This window comes from Notothenia rossii (genome assembly GCF_949606895.1).
Source record: "Notothenia rossii genome assembly, chromosome: 3".
Taxonomy (NCBI): domain Eukaryota; kingdom Metazoa; phylum Chordata; class Actinopteri; order Perciformes; family Nototheniidae; genus Notothenia; species Notothenia rossii.
The window spans coordinates 82,501,810-82,520,201 of NC_136901.1; the positions used below are offsets into that span (position 1 = coordinate 82,501,810).

The 18,392-nt window shown below is 38.1% G+C and overlaps 1 protein-coding gene across 1 annotated transcript in view; it reads left to right on the forward strand.

The window, feature by feature from the left end:
* The window catches only part of LOC307034049 (ecto-NOX disulfide-thiol exchanger 2-like), a 142,064-nt gene that overhangs the window by 101,974 nt on the left and 21,698 nt on the right, over positions 1 to 18,392 (forward strand). The window contains exons 7-10 of the mRNA XM_079672753.1: positions 1,175 to 1,387; positions 7,941 to 8,047; positions 11,615 to 11,735; positions 17,455 to 17,642. Coding sequence (XP_079528879.1) covers positions 1,175 to 1,387; positions 7,941 to 8,047; positions 11,615 to 11,735; positions 17,455 to 17,642 — 629 coding nt within the window. The remainder of the gene's footprint in view (positions 1 to 1,174; positions 1,388 to 7,940; positions 8,048 to 11,614; positions 11,736 to 17,454; positions 17,643 to 18,392) is intronic.

The window sequence follows — 18,392 nt, forward strand, 5'->3', positions numbered from 1 at the left end:
TTAATAATAAAAAGTACATGAATAAAAAGTTACAGTGCAGTTTAAGATATGAATAGTTCACACAGAAGTTCCACTTTACTGATGCCTTTCTTTAAGGTTTCTCCGAACATGAGCTGTGTACGCTTGTATGGCACATACGTCCTGAGCAGCTAACACAGAGAAGACCAGCCAGGACAAAGTCCCCAGACACTAGGCCCAAATGTTCATTAACCAAAAACACAACCGCTCAGTTTCAATTAAAAGCAGCGGCAAAAAGATACGTCTTCAGCCTGGATTTAAAAGTAGTCAGAGTTGCAGCGGACCTGCAGGTTTCTGGGAGTTTGTCACAGATATTTGGAGCATAATAACTGAACGCTGCTTTACCATGTTTAGTTCTGACTCTGGGGACAGAAAGCTGACAAGTCCCTGAAGACCTGAGAGATCTGGATGGTCCATAATTTAGCAGGAGATCAGAAATGTATTTTTATTTAACCTCCACTTGTTTTATGTTCAGCATAAACAAACAAATACGTTTTCTTCTGAATTATTTATTCTATCTGTTATTTTCCTCGTGAAATAACTGCAAGTTCTTGAAGTTATTTTCATCTCAACATCTCCATGTCCTCATTCTTTCTGCTAAAATAATCCTGTACGACCTATACACAATGCAGAATACAACTCCAATAGATGTTGCTAAGACAGCTTGTACAAAATAAACAAATATTAATTTAATAGATTTCTGCAGTTGAGTTGTTTTTTTGCTACTTGTCTTGCTTTGTGAAACTCTCGCATAACTTTCAGTTGATGTTAAACTTGTTGCTTCCTGCATGATCCAGCAATTGTTCCAGAGTAATTTCGCAGGATCAGCATTTATTTGCTCCTGATGGCCCTAACTCTTTCATTCTGTCCCTTTTTTGCCTGATATAACTTTAGTTAGCAGGGGCCGTTCTGTTATTCTACTTCTGTGGTATCGATTTTGGCCACCTTTCATTCTCTTCTCTTACCCACCTATTCACCTGCTACTTCTCTTCTGTCTTTGTCAAATGACTGTGAGTTTTTGAAGATGGCCCTTCTTTAACCTGTCTTCTGTAGAGTCCTTTCTAAATGACTTTTTCCAAGAAGTCAGCACATTTACTCAGGGAAATGTCCTTTTTATCTGTTACTGCTCATATTGACCCAGACCTTTCTTCCTCAGAGGATGGCAAGTTTCCTGAAGCAGTGCGTGTGCTGTTGACCTGGCTGGAGAGAGGGGAAGTCAACCGAAGGAATGCCAACAACTTCTACTCCATGATCCAGGCGTCCAACGGCCACATCCGCCGGCTGACGGGCGAGAAGAGTCAGCATGAGAAGGAGGTGGAAGAAGCCAAAGACAAGTTCAAGACTGCGATGGTCACCATTCTTGGTCAATGTGAGTCTTCTTTGCTCAGTCAAAGTGTGTGTTTCTCTCAATCACACACTCTGTAAAGTATTTATTCTATGTCACCACCCCCGGGGAGTAGCCCACCATCCTACAGGATTTACCATTCAGTTATTGCTCCACACCGGTAACAGGTGCAATCGACCATGCTACACTGCAGTAATTCCCATGACACTTTGCTGTCTGCCGTTTTATCACAGGTCACCGCTCTGTACACGGCATATCAGATGCTCAATTACCCAGAGAGAAATACCATGACATAATAAATACGCTCTAACTCACACATTTCGACAGATACATTTACCAACAAATCATCTCTCTTTATCTATCTCTTTCACACACACACACACACACACACACACTCACACACACAGAGAGTGAGGAATACTTTACAATGATGATATTACTTTTTTAAGGACACAATTTGTTGTTCCAGGTCAAACTGAACTTGATAAGACACAGTAAGAGACAAATAAACTTGAGGCAGATTATATCCTTCTGAAAACAGATAAAGAATGAATTTGTTTTTATAATGACATTTTTTTAATTATAGCACACAACTATGAAAATGACTTGAGCCACTCTTTCAGTACTACTTATTTCACTACTGCTATTTCTAACCAAAGCAAAAGTATACTAGCAGTTTGACAGTACAATTGAATAATGATTTTATCATACATTTCCTAAATAAAAGCTTACATAAAGTAGCCCGGCTCTAGACTTTGAAACCTGACTTAACATATGTGTTGTATTTATTGATTTATTTAAATCTGGTGGTATGGTGACTGACAGCCGTTTTTCTTTGAAGGCAGGATTGATAGATAGCAACAGTGACCTATGGACACGATGTTGATAAGAGCTGTAGTCAACCTACAGAAATATTTTGTACTCTTAATTTGACATATTTATTTGATCATTGAAACAATGAAGTAAACTCCAGCAGCTTCTGTGTCAATTGATAAGGATGTAGTTGGAACAGATACAACCCTTGCTACTAATTGGTTATGGTAGAAGAAAATACCTCTTCTCTCTGAATAAATGAAATGAAACTAAATGGAAATGCAGTCTGATAGTCAGGCTATTGGCTAATGATGCTGAATGATGCCACATGAGACCGATAGTGCTTAGTTAAAAAATAATTAGCAGTTAACATTCATTAGTCAGGGATTTATTAGACTTAACATAATAATGTGAGGTTACAACAGATTCTGATTCGAAGTAACAGCCTCAGTGTTAAAGATGCAATAATTACACTTCACCAGCACCTTAATTAAATTGTACAACATAATAACCTAGTAAACAATAAGGCAGGTGCAGAGGTGTGACTAAAAGTTACATTTTAGGCCATCTTCTGATTTCCATTTACCTATAACAACATAATGGCCCGATATTGAAGTAAAAAATAAGCCTTTTTAATAAACAATGTAAATAAAGTACTGTATTCAGCGTACAGTATAATGTGTGAAGGAATCCCTGGGGATAGCTCTACCATTTATCTCTTGCATTCGTTCAGGTTGTTTATCTTGATATAACACCGCCCTTCCGTACACTCAACACAATGTTCTCTTTTTTCCCTTTGATCTGATGCATTGTAATATATTCAACATGTGTTCCATGACAAAAGGCACAATAAAGTGTGAATAGGGAGTTAAATGGCATGAAACAACAATAGTGAGGATCTGTCATCTGAGATGCTTGATGCATAATGATAAGCTTGCTTGTGTTGATACGTCCTACAGGTTTAGAAAGGGTAGATTGAAGGTGTTACAACCTCCTAGGACCTTCTCTTTATTTGCCTCTCTCTCATTGTATGTCTCTATTCCTCTTTGTCAGTCACCCTCACCCTCTTTCTTCAGGTGTTTCTCTCATTAAAGGCCTTCCACATCCAACAAAATAATCCATACAAACACTTATTTCTATTCATGAGTTTGTTTTTCGCCCGGCGTCCACCCATGCAAATGCCAACACTGAGATTGAACCCCCATGAGGCAGTTTCCAAAGCACACCTGTGAACAAAAGAAACATCCATATTTACAAGGCCCTGCTTTTGTCACAGTGCCAACCAAGGACACAGTGCTATAGGCACTCTCACGTCTGTCACCTTGAAGATAATTACCTTTATTGTCTCTCTTCTCTTTTCTTTTTTTAAGTGGTCAATTTATTCAGCGTCGTAGCAATAATACATGTTATCCATTCAGATTTAGGATCCTCTACCAACATATGACGTAGCAGTGATGCAAACAGTGACAGAAATTAGTAGAAATGTGTAAAATTACAGTATTCATTCATACTTTGCATAGGGATATTTCAGATACTTTGAGCACATGTTACTTTTAATATAAATGTAACATACTGTATGGACCACCTACGCCACACAAATAATGTTAACAGGTGGACTGAGTTGGATTCCACCATTACTTAGCTAGCTGACAACATTTCCTGCCCCAAAATCACAACAAACGAGTATTATCCATCAAAGCACTTTTATATATATTGGCACCACTACTAGGCTGTCCCGTCTGCCACTACTTCTTAGGCATCCTTCCATTTGATCAAGCACTGACTTCCCATTTCACACCTGTTTCAACTAACTGGTCAGGGAATACAAGACCTTGTGGCTGTGTCCCTGTTATAAGGGAAAATGAAAAACCTGACAGGAGTATTGCTGCTACCACAGGCTGTGTCGTGGCCCTCAGCACACTCAGTGTCTGACATGTCTTGCTAGGCTTGACTGCCCGTCAATCAGAGAAATAGGGAAGGTCCCCTGGGTGCTTTGCTCTCACCAGGGGGATTGTTTCTCCACTCAATGCTCCCAGAGAGGAGGAGGAAAAATCCCAGTCAAAGCTTCCTCTTCTTCTGTTCCACACTACCTACTGCATTGGAAGGAAAGGATGCTCTATGTTTGGATGTGGCCCCTATGCCCCATAATGTCTACAGCCAAGGCATATCCCACCATTAGGGTTGGGCACTAAAACTAGAACATGTTGGAAATCAGTTGGATAGATTATTTTTCTGCCATTTTGGAAAAAAGATTCTAGATTTTAGTTGATCTAAATAATTTAGCTCCATAACAGGGCCAGGTATAACAAATCCTGCCAATAACAAATGAATAAATACATACTTGCATCTAACATGTAGGTGGAACACCAACATATCTAATTTCTTCGCATGGAAAGACATATTGAACAAACATGAACGTACACAGGGTGAAACCCCTATTCATACCCTGCATTCCCTATTGACTAAAGGAACTAAATTCCTCTCGGGAGTTATTATTAATGCCAACACCTAAAATCAGGTTTATTGCCAAGTAAGTTAACACATACAGTACAGGGAATTTACTTTGATATACAGTTGCAAGAAAAAGTATGTGAACCCTTTGGAACTTCCTGGATTTTTGCATAAATTGGTCATAAAATGTGTTCTGATCTTCATCTAAGTCACAACAATAGACAAACACAGTCTGCTTAAGCTAAAACCACACAAACAATTATATGTTTTTATGTTTTTATTGAACACACCGTGTAAACATTCACAGTGCAGGGTGGAAAAAGTATGTGAACCCTTGGATTTAATAAGTGGTTGACCCAACTTTGGCAGCAATAACCTCAAGCAAACGTTTCCTATAGTTGCATATCAGACCTGCACAACGGTCAGGAGGAATTTTGGACCATTCCTCTTTACAGAACTGTTTCAGTTCAGCAATATTCTTGGGATGTCTGGTGTGAATCGCTCTCTTGAGGTCATGCCACAGCATCTCAATTGGGTTGAGGTCAGGACTCTGACTGGGCCACTCCAGAAGGCCTATTTTCTTCTGTTGAAGCCATTCTGTTGTTGATTTACTTCTGTGCTTTGGGTCGTTGTCCTGTTGCATCACCCATCTTCTGTTGAGCTTCAATTGGTGGACAGATGGCCTTAAGTTCTCCAGCAAAAGGCCTTGATAAACTTGAGAATTCATTTTTCCGTCGATGATGGCAATCTGTCCAGGCCCTGAGGCAGCAAAGCAGCCCCAAACCATGATGCTCCCTCCACCATACTTCACAGTTGGGATGAGGTTTTGATGTGGGTGTGCTGTGCCTTTTTTTCTCCACACATAGCGTTGTGTGTTCCTTCCAAACAACTCAACTTTGGTTTCATCTGTCCACAGAATATTTTGCCAGTAGTGCTGTGGAACATCCAGGTTCTCTTTTGCAAACTTCAAACGTGCAGCAATGTTTTTTCTGGACAGCAGTGGCTTCCTCCATTTTATGACCAACTTATGCAGAGATCCAGGTAATTCCAAAGGGTTCACATACTTTTTCTTGCAACTGTATAATGGAGCAAACATAAACAAGAAAGAGAAATTAAGAGGTAATGTACACCCACCCACACAGACATACAAACACACTTGTATACATATGTTCCCAAGGCTTAACTATAGTTTTCCAATATAAAAGCTTATATATACAGTATATACTACCATAACATAAATAAATGGTAATATCAATACACCATGATCTAGCCCTGAGCTGATGCAGTCTTAACCCTGAACATATCAATAGTAGGCAGTATGTGATGGTGGCAAGATGCATTGAGCTCTACAGCAAGCTTGTTGTTTTTATGATGTTATTGCATTGAGTGATGGAGGGAATCCATTCAGATGAAATGCTGAGTTCACTGTCTTGAGCTGTAGTCTAACAAGATATCCTCCAAGTGCCTGGACGGTCTCTCCAGAGGAGGAAGGAAAGCTGCTAGTCAGCAAAACAACATTGATAGAGTTTATCTTGGCATCTTATGAATGCTGAAGTATTTATGATTCTAAATTAAGCCTGCTGGCTTGGACAGCCATCACATAAGACATTTGCCACAGGTGAGTAGATTAAAAATTGATTAAACATTGACTGAACATCAGTTAGATGCTGAATATCTACAAAGAGAAAAATGTTTATTTTATTTTCTCTTTTAGCTTTGGTGGTTAGGTTTTAAAGGAATCTTATGCTAAAACCCTATGTAGAAGAAAAGAAAATAAAGAAAGAAAATAATTTGCATAATTATATTTGATCTATGAAAAGTGTCGTTCTAACATCATTAATAAAGGAGCTGGCTGTAAACATTCCACCATGCACATTCCTAAGAAAACCAGGCTTCAAATATGAAAAAGCCTTAGATATGTCATATGCTGTATATTGTTGTAAATGTCTAGGCTCTTGTTTTATCATCTTATACATTTTCCCGATCTGGGCTGCTTTTTCTCATTTCATCAAACGATGTGGGTCGTTTGTTGCCTTATTGTATATGACAAACAAAACTCTAAAATGCACATTTGCTTCTGTGAGTGTTGTTACATAAAGAGACGACTGAGATTTCTCAAAGCTCCCAACTGCAATATGCTGTAATTTAACATTTGGCTCGTAAACATTTTGCACATTATGTCCTATATCCCAAATGACTCTCAAAATTAGAACCAGATTTTCACTAAACCACATTGTTTTTTTTGAGTCAACCTACCATCTGCTTTTGCCAGAAACATTGTGAGCTTTCATGCAATTTGCAGTCAAAGAACAACATCTTATTTCAATTTGTGGCTCTCTTAACACAATAGAACTGAAAATGTAGAATGAAAATGCAGTTTAGGGGCCAGAATATGCTGTAAATGTTTTTATAAATGGATGTGACACTGTACAATATCTAAAAATGAATGTGAAAATGACTTCATTAGGCTCCACTTAGCATTTAAAACTATAAATCGCACAATATGGTGTATTATCTTTTCCATTATCTTCCAATAAAACAGATTCAATTTCAAGGACAGTAGTCACATTTAGCTCATAGCATTTTTCCTTAGCAACTAGAGATCTCTCATTGGACCTACTATTAGAACCAATTTCACAAGATAATAAACATTTCTGTGTCTTTAATCATTGCACCATTTTAAGATAATATATTGTCTGGAGAAGACAGAGTGTTAATTGGTTTGCACGCTCCAGGTGAGGAGAATGTGAAAGTCAGTAGGTGGTATGGTTTATAGACAACACGTTAAAACATTTTTCCTTCACATCTACTTGCATTAAAACCTCACTCCTCCATGAATTATAAATGAATGTTGAACTTTGAAGAACAAAATAATGACACAAAGTTTCTTCACAGTCAAGCGTTGTTGATCCTACGCATCTGTCAAGGTGACTTCTGTCGAGGCGACTTCTTTCAATGCGAGAACTTTGCTGTATACATATTATCAAAAGTGCATGCACCACAACTGATCAAGACAAGATGAGAATACGATCCGAAGAGTTTACCTTAGCTGCTCTTTTTATGATGGATTTAAATAAGTTTACAACAAGTTGTAATGGGTCTCCCTGTGTCATGCTATGTGTCTATATATTTATGTGTGGAACTTACCACCCAAAATGTATCCATATTTGACACAGGTCAGACACATATATATACAAGAGACACACAGCTCGTTTCCCCGCGGCTTAATTAATTATTTAACACATTTCTTTCTTTCTTTCTTTCTCATTCTTCCCCTTCCCTACTTCTACTCATTTGTTCTGCCTCACCAAAGTTGAACAGATTGTGTCTGTATTCCACGCTGCGTCCAAACAAAAGGCATGGGACCATTTCTCCAAAGCGCAACGGAAGAACCTGGATTTATGGCGCACCCAGGTGGAGGTTGGTACTTTAATGTTTAAGGATGTTTTAGCGTTGCAACAGCAAGAATGTACAGTATGTAGCTTTTGGTAAATTTGGGGTTAAGGGTCTGCTTTGCGGTGATAAGATCAATACATCTTGTTTTTGAACCTTTTGCAGTAGAGAAAAACAAAGATACATTTTTGTAATAACAGCAAAGGGGCCTAACATGGAACCCTGAGGAACTCCCAAGCAAGGAGGTTGATTCTACCAATTCTACTAAATTGCCTGGCTTAGCGTGAAAACGTTTAATCCCACTAAAAACTTGGGTCAACCTTTACTACAAATATACATATAATTTCATCTACTAAAATCTGCTTTTAATTAGGTGTAAAAACATATATTTTTAAATTCGGTTCAAAATTAAATATATTTTTTTGGGTGAAAACATGTTATACTTAAATCTTTTGGGGGTTGAGTAACACAAAAATAAACTCTGCATTTTATCTCTCCAAAGTGTATTTTTGTAATACCAGAGTAATGAAAAAATAAGCACAAGCGGGCCTTAAATTCAACCATGAGGAACTCCCAAGAGCTCTAATTTATTTGAAAATTGTTTGGCTTAGAGTGTATAAGATTAACCCAGCTAAAAATATAGATACAAATTAATTTACTAAAATGTATTGTTCAATAAGGTATAACATACTCATTGTTTTGTCCTGCCATGCATATATTAACTACTAGAAAGAAGTATAGGTTTAAAAAAAAAGTTAAGGTCAAATTATGCACAATTGACTGAGGAAAATATTATGAATGATGTAATTAAATCACATTGCAGGCAGAATCAATACAACAACAGCGTTTATTGATAACACATGTCATGACACATCCTTAAACAAATTTCATGTAAATACCAGGTATTAATTGGTTGTAAAGTTCCTACATTATTGATTAGTTATTGGTCTTTGAGCAGATGATATGCTGCCTGTTTTCATATATTGACAGAGAGAAAAAGAGAATGCACTTTGCACTTTGTGTTGTGGCTTGAAATTGAGGTTATCCATCTCATAATTCAAAGTCAATTTTATTGTCAATCTTTCAGTTTGTTTGTACAGACGGAGAGATCAAAATATCGTTTCCTACAATCCCGAATCCAAAAACAAATATATATAAAAATATGTATGTAGCTATATATACACACAATCAAAAGACACATTTATACATATGCACACATTAAGGCATAAATAAAAGCACAACAATCAATATATACAAAATAACAGTCTCTTCAATATCTTTGAGAATGTACATTAGTGCAAGACTGTCCATAGCAGTGTAACAAAACTGGCATAGCTTTATTTGTATGTACTTTCAGACAAATAACATGTTAATTATGGCGAAAATGTGTATTTAATGGAGTGTGGTGTGTTTTATTAATGGTGCAGCATTAGCTATAGATCTCATTGATGAGGTTTTGATCTGCGGAGTATAGAAAGTATTGAGTTAGGGATGTAATCAACAACCAGACATTACACACACACAAACCACTGTATATAAAGTGTTATATCTACACACAGAAAACGCATGTCATTGCAATTAAAGCTTTGCCACAGCATGTGGCTGAAACAATGTTGAATGTCAATGAGGCCCTAGTCTTTGTGAATATTCATGTACAGTATCAAAAGAGAATAGCGTTCATTCCACTCCATCCCCCACAGAACTATGAAAATGCTAATACATTTTCCAGAAATAGATCTATGACATTAACAAGGATTCAGAACCGCTGCTGGGAGCTGTCCACATTAGAGTGTTGATACATTAATCACACTTTACACTTTAACCCACGAATATTGATTTGCTGTTAGGCGGAGCACCATGCCTCTACACATTGTTAAATCCATTGTGTAATGACAGTAGCCTTTGCATCACAGAGCGCACAGGGTGAGTGTGTGTTCAGATCCCCATGTTTGTTACTGCTGCTGTTGAAAAGCCTCTTGTGTTTAACATAAGTGTAAATCAGCTCCTGAATTATTATGGGTGCCTCAGTCAGGCTGGGTGTCGTTCCCATCACTGTATCCATAATAAAACAAACTGCCTCACCATCTGTACTCCAGCCAGACTACAGCAGAATATAGCCATAACTCTGTCTAAACACGATTTATACTTGATGCTCTTTTAGTTGCCTAAATTAAGTGAATCTAATTCTAATAAGTCACGATTTACCTCTGTGTTTTTCTTCCCTTTCAGTAAATGTTTCTATTCTTTCATGCATGCTGTTTTCCTTTTAATTCTTCATCTCATCAAATCTCTATCCACTCTTAAATTAAGCTGTGTAATTGTAAAGTTTTGTATGCATTTTAACTCTGCTCAATGAAACTTTTCAACCAAGAAGAACATGTTAACAATAGTATGCATTGTTTGCATGTTAGGAACAAACTTGAAGGGTCATGGCTGGAGAGGGAAGTCAGAGTTGTTGTCAGTCTGAATGTTGGTCTATCCCTTTGGTCCTGAGTGAAATATCTCAAATTGTCTGGTAATACTTTTACCTTTTATTAATAGCTGTATTTGTTTTTTTTATGGATTATCTTGTTTTTGAAAGCAATATTTGTAACTTTGTTGAAAGGCTTGATGCATTGTAAAGCCATGGAGAATCAGTTAAACCAATGTCTCCGTGTAGAGGCTTCGACAGACAAGGAAATCATGTGTACTGACAAAATGTCACGTCCCTTCATGCGCTCACTAAGGTAAAGCATGTTATGTCACTTAAGGGACAGCAGTCTTCCCTCCTCTTTGACATGGCACAGGAAATTGAAGTGAACAAATTGAAAACAAGACAGTTGAAGAAAACAAATAGAGAGATCTAACCACCTTGGCCGTTATTGCATGTTGTGTTCTTTGTGTTGTTAATTTACCCGTGGGATTTTTTTAGAAAAGGTATAAACTATAAATATTTGTAGTTATTTAACATTACGTATGTGACAAAAATACATTAGAAAGGTTTTTAAAGTGTTTATTCCCATGAATACTTACAATAATTCTAGGATGGCATTTGAATGGTTTTAGGCGTCAGATTGATGAAGGACTCGTTTTCTCTGATCGTTAAGCTATCGAGCATGTTAAAGAACTGTTTTAATCCTGCTGTCTTTTATCTGCACTATACTTTCACACTGCATCAACCAGGTAAGAGAGTCCTTGTGCACTCCAATGTGATATAGTATAGAACGGATGTATACATACCCGGCTAATAGAGTAAGGTAGGTGTCACTATGATCTTTCTACAGGTCAAACTGTACCGGGCTACATTGTCATTATTTATTTTTGTATTGTAAATATTTCTCAAATGTGAGATTCAGTGGCTGATGTGTATCCCCCTGTTGCCACTTTAATCTCCTGACAAATGCAGCATATGTAAGTATGCTTGTCGGATGTTGTCATCCAGCTCCCTAGCCCAGATGTGAGTGTGTATATTTAGGCTATATGCTTGCATGTTCAGCCCCTGTGAACCTTGAGCTGAAAGACTCTAAACAGATGGCTGTGTGTGTGTTCTGCAGTACTTTGCAGTATATTCACAATGCATACGTTTAAATGCCTTGTGTTTTGTGTGTTTTGCAGAAGATTAGAAACATGCACAATGAGCAGCTGATGGGTATCAGGGGAGAAGAGGAGATGGAAATGTCTGACGATGATATGGAGGACTGCTCGGCTAACAACAGCAAAGACTCTGAGGACTCAGGTACAAATATTTTAATGAGGTTGGCATTAAGCATAATACCAGCTGCTTCTGTACATACCACTATTGTTTTAGCCAAAATGTTATATATATCTGACCAACAGAAAATGGGTGTTTTTGTTTGCTGGTCACAAATGACTTTATGGCACAGGAGGTGGAAGTTAACCTTTGACCCACTCCATCATTTCATTCTTCTCTCTGGAGCACAGGATAGGTCGTATGCAATGTTTCAATGTGTTCATGAAATACATTTTGGGAAGTGTAGGAAATCACTAAGTGTAGTTGAAAAAGTGAGGTCAATCAAATTTGCTGCACAAAATTGCATTACAACTGTCTCTCCTCAAAGAAATCATAGAATCTTAAATCACAAACACAGAGGGTGAACCGAGCCTGTAGTACCTCTGAAGAAAATCTGTAATCTGATATTAGAAACAAGCAACACAATAACAGATAAAAGAAGCTGTGCAGAACGGAAATAAAGCTAATCTTTTGAAATATCTTTTCTGAGGGAAAGTCTCGCCCTTTAGGCTTCATATTGGGAGATGCTTTGTTATTATTACTGCAGTGAATCTCTGCACTGATAAATCTGATATGCGACCAACAATAGAACCTGTGAAATTAAACAGGGAATAAGGCTAGCATAGCTGAAGCCTCTTCTAATGAAAATATGTCACATTGGGGGCGTACTTTTTGGAATTTGATGAATTATGTAGGTGGGTATACAGTAAACAATGTGCACAGAGTCACATAAGCACAAAGAAGCTGCAAAATAAATCTCAAATCTCAAGTTATGGCTCAAGGTCTCCTGTCACAGCACACTATTAATGGGGGAATAAACTGTTGTTATTCTCCAAATGTGTTGTGTACAGTTTGTGTGTGCCTAGTGCTTACATTATATTCACAGCCTGTCCTTGGGTATGAAGTTAGGACTTTATAATCAATAATATCCGCATCCTTTTTCTGACTCACTGAGGAAAAAACATACATTTGCCTGGAAGCTAGGGTCTCCAAATATATCTTTATATTAGCTTAAAGGTGGGGTAGGTCATTTTGGAGAAACCGGCTCGAGTGCGCTAGAATTTGAAAATACACAGCCGGAAAGAATCTGCCTCTTCCTTACAGAGCCCCTCCTCCAACACACACGAACGCGCACATGACCAATGAGGGCACGAGATAAGTTTGTGCACAGATGGAAGGCTGACAGGCAGGTAGGCCATTCGTGCTTTTTACAGTACTACGGCTTCCACAGATGACATTTTGTTATGTATTTATTGTCAAAGCACTTCAGATATTCATTGCTATCGGGATGTTAAGAGCATTCCATGGAATATAACAAAAAGTGTTAAATAAATTACATACCCTAAATTACATTTTCATTTAATCATGTTTCCACACTTAACTTATATACAGTACCATAGTCCTTTCAAAGTATTTTTCAACACACAAAAACTTATATATGACATTATGAGAATATCCATCCCTTAAATGTATATATATATATTATCAATTATTTTTGTTGAGTTTTCTTTAACAGGGTACAACCACCCAACCTCCCTTCCTCCTACCCCATTTTGATAATAGACACTGTGACATGGTGACGTGATTTATCTCACACAGGTGAAATTGAGCACAATTCAGGATATTGTTACCTTGTAATTTATATCATTATTTCAGCACCCTTCTGGATGAAATATTAGAAATCTTATTATTGGGTGTCTTTCTGATTTGACTAGCAGTCAATGCAACAGCAGGCCTATATTGACAATCATTTTAATAATAAAAGGGAATGTGATTGATGTTCATCCCTCTCCCCACCATATAAAGGAATAAGGTATTGAATTGTATTTTTCACACTTTAGTTTTATTGCAATGCTGAAAAGAAGGAGCCTTATTCACACCCTCAGAATATTATGAACTATAATAAAGGACATTTGCATTCTTCTGATAATTAATAAGAATGGTGTATCTTCACTGATTTAATTCACACCCTAGCTAACCCACAGGAGACCTGCTGATTATAGAGCTGTGTTAAAACATTACAAAAATCACAATAGTTAAACCCTTAATATAAAAATAAAGCATACAATAACATACTAATCTATAGAACAACAAAACCGCAGTTTGACTCCAAGTCAAGTAAAAACAATCAAGACACAAATGAAAATAAGTGTATTTTGTTTGCTACAGATGGACATCATAAAGCGTTCAAGCTACCCTTATGGATAAATAGATTATGAGAAAGACTGTGTTGTCACAAGACAGCTGATTTGATTTAGGCAGCAGATGGTAAGCTCAGACTCGAGCTGATATATAAGTGTTGATTTTAACTGTAGCTCCAGACAAAAGCTTTAAGGCACCAGTTAAATCCACCAGGACTCCTTATGGGACAGTCAAACAGCTTTAGAACCCTCTATGTTTTAATAATGTCACATCTCCCCTCTCTCCTTAATGGCTGACTTTCACCCTGCCTGGGTGTTCAGGAACAAAAACTTCTTAAGCTGACTCGATGGACCACATACCAAGCAAGCTATTTCTTTCTGAGCAAAACTGGCCCTAATCTCCAGCGTGTCTGTGTATCGACCATAGTGTTAGGGAATAATTTGCTTCGGTATTCAACCTTTGACACAGTCAATAATGTTCTCCTTTCACTGTCTCTTTTCCAATGGCATAGGTCTACGGCCTCGGGTATTGCTATAATCTCTCTTAAGGAGGGGCAGCTTGGGCGCATTGTTGAGCCTATGACAGAGCACAAGCTACCATGAGGTACTTCATTGTTCAGGAACGTAGGTTCCCTGGTGCACATTCGTTTCTATGGACAACAGCTCTAGTTAGATTCATGGTCCATATTTGATGAGGATGAGGATTGTTGATTATTACACTCGGAACTAGTTAAAACCTCAAATTACAGAAGAGTTCTTCAGAATTGGTTTGGCAACCGCTGTGACCCCTCGCGCCAGCATCAAATGTCTTGTCAATTCTCCGGCCGTAACTCCATAATAAACCATCAGTGTTTGCCATCAAAGTCCTGTCTCCATTGCTTCATAATTTTCCATCACACATAGGATGCATAAAAGAAGTGGGCAAATATCAGGACAACAACCATGGCTTTGTGGCCCACAGTATGGAAGTCTCGTGGTTGGCATTTTGGCCGTTGCCATCTTGTGTTTTTGCATCCAAGAGGGTAATACAAAGTACAACTACATACTGAAAAGACATTTTTAAACGACCAATATGTTCCAATGAACTTTCATGATCTGAAAACACTTTGTCCCAGACAACAACATGGTATTGACCTGTCAATCACAAGGTATCGTAGCCCTTACAAATATTGTAGAAGACTTGAAACATGCAATAACAGTAAACTCAGCTGGGATTGCTTTACTGAGGGGATAAATCAACAGAGAAGTTAGGTAATGTTCTTATAAGGCGCTTTCACACCGCAGTACTTTTCCCACAAAGGTTCATCAGAACTTAGTTCATGAGAACTCTTTAGTTCTGATTTCGTGTTCACACCAGAATAAGTTCCTGGGGCTGGGACTCCCAGCAGCTTCTACTGAAGCCTTCCGAGTAAATCGCCAGAACGCCAACACCTCCTCATCTCCACCGCTCCCATGTTTTCTTTTGTGTTGCCATAAGTTAGTCTCTCTGCATTTCTGCGCTGGGATAATGCTAATAATGCTAATGCGAGGATAATAAAATGGCGGCTTCACAAAACTTTTTTTTTGTTTTACGGGGCGTGGTTTGCAATCCGCACAGCCAATCAGACATAGGAACCTTTTTCTCCCACGAAGGTACCTGCTCTCTAGCAGGGGTAAAAACGTTCTCATGAACTAATTTTAGTTCCGGCTCTTTTTGGTGTGAACGCGACATTTCTGAACTATATCGGAACTAAAGTGGGAAAAGTACTGCGGTGTGAATGCGCCTATAGACTTGTATACAACAGGACTGTTTTGCAGCCTTAGGAGTTGGATATGAGGGAGAATGCAAGTTAAAGGCATGCTAGGCGCTTTCACACCGGAGTACTTTACTTTTCCCAGTATAGTTCCGATAGTTCTTGAAATGTTGCGTTCACACCAAAAAAAATCTGTAACTAGAACTTAGTTCATGAGAACCTTTTCACCCCCTTTTCAGTCCCTGCTAGAGAGCAGGTACTTTCATGGGAGAAAAAGGTTCCCATTTCTGATTGGCTGGGCGGATTGCAAACCACGCCCCGTAAAACTCGTAAAAGTTTTGTGAAGCGCACCAACGGAGAAAGACTAACTTATGGCAACACAAAAAAAAACATGGGAGCGGTGGAGATGAGGAGGTGTCGGCGTTCTGGCGATTTACTCGGAAGGCTTCAACTCCGGGGACTTCCGGCCGGGGACTTCGGGTGGCAGTATACGCTGTGAAGTTGTTTGCGGCCTGCCAGTACACCCAAAGCAGAAGAAGACGAAGTGACGTCAGCGGCTTCATTTGACTAATCCTCCCTCAGGGACTTATTCTGGTGTGAATGCGATCTGCTCTTTAGTTCATCAGAACTAAAGGGTTCTGATTAACTAAGTACTGGGAACTAAGTAATGCAAAGTACTTGGTGTGAAAGCGCCTAATTGTCTTCACTTAACAGACCAGAAGGTTGCCGCCTTGTATCCAACAACACACAGATGCATTATGGTCTGTTTGTTTGTGAGGGGTCAGAGGCTTCAACAGGATTGTTTAAAAACTCAAGAGCGATGAGACATACAGTAAGTTAGTTTACATTTAATTCAGTTAATGGATACTGTCACTAAGGCAACATGCGTCTTGAAATAGATATTATAAGATTGCCTAAAGCAGACTTTTTTTTAATAGGTTAGGTTAGAAATAATTGAGGGTTCAATTATTAAAATGCGACCCTGGCCTTTAGATAGAACAACTTAACCGTGAAAGTAATGTAATAAATGTCTTGTTCACATTGTACCAGCCAACCCTTATTTTATTGTAGGACATTATTTTTGGAGATCGCAACATATTAGATTTCAAAGCTTCTAGTAAGTGTACTAGAAATCTGATTTGGGGCATTCAGTAATATATTAGCAGTGAATTGCAGAACAATAAACTGTTTCAGTCACACTACCGTCAATGGGAATCACATCACTTCAGGAAAGTTATTGTGAAAAAAAGAATAGGAAAAATGAAAACCTATTGAAGTCAAAAGCCTATTAAGAGATAAAAGGCATTTCCATTTTTCAAAAGGAATTGTATTTTAGGGCCTTCATGGGAACACAATTTCTCAAACGCTCTCATACCCAGCATAAATATACTGTAAAAAGGGGAGAGTCATTCTTTGTAAAAAAGTCAATTGAGGGTTTCACTACACTTTTCCTGTTATTAAGATGAAACACAATTCATTTTTCTGCAGCATTTTGTGCTCATGCAATTGTCTCTGCACGAGGTTACAAAATAAAGACATAATGATAATGTTTTTAACTCTTTAAAGTCGGTGGATATGTGTAATCCTTACATTTAATCAACACCAGTGGAAAAAAATGTATCTTTTTGTATTAGTTATTTTACTAGTATTCACAAATGTACACCTAGAGCTTGTTGATTCAAAAATATTTTTTAAATAATCAAGAAATTGGATTGAATTGGAAACCCATAGAAAGAAAACAATATAGTTTGGCATTAAGACAGAAACTAAATCCATTCAAATTATTTGCTGATTTAATAGTGTGTGTTTGTGTCCCGTGTGATTCTGCAGGTGTTTCCCAAGCGGAAGCCTTGAAGGAGGAGAACGACTCTCTGCGCTGCCAGCTGGACGCCTACAGGAACGAGGTGGAGCTGCTCAAACAGGAACAAGGCAAGAACCAACCAATGATCAGCGAGGAGGACAACACACGCTCTCAGCAGCTCAGCTTCCTGCAGCAGGCTCTGCAGGGCATGCAGAAGGTACGTTTCATACAGAAGCATACTAAAGATGGCTCATACATTAGGAAGGACAATTTTACTAAATGATTATAACTACTGTGGCTGTGAGGGAGTGTGGTCGTCTTTCAACCAGAAGGTTGTGGGTTCGATCCCAGCCCATGCAGTCAACATTTCGATGTATCCTTGGGCAAGATACTTAACCCTGAGTTGCTCCCGATGGCATGGCCAACGGTGTGTGAATGTGTGTGAATGTTAGGTCCTAGAGTAAGGTACACTGCTCTGTATGAATGGGTGTGAATGGGTGAATGACATGTAGTATGTAAAGCGCTTTGAGGGGTCTTAAAGACTGGATAAAGCGCTATAAAAGTACAGTCCATTTACCATTTACCATTTACTAAACATCATGCAAATCTAACTCAGATTTTGTCGTGTATTTATTACATTATATCATCTCACTGGCTGTATCCTTTGATTCAAATTAAAGCACCAAACAGATGACTTCAGCCAGTCGTTTTTAGACATGCATTATTTTAAAATGAGCAATATATTATTGAGTAATATGATTCCAAATAGAATACAAGCATCTAAAACAAAATAAATGCATTCCTAACGTTTTTGTTTCAAAAGATATCCACCCGATCAATCAATCTAGTATTTTGTATAATATATACCGTATAATCGAGCTTTGTTTCCCTCCGAAACAATCAACAAATATAATTTGTTTCTTGTATATCATTTTTTTCGTTGAGAATATCCATGCTACCAGAATAA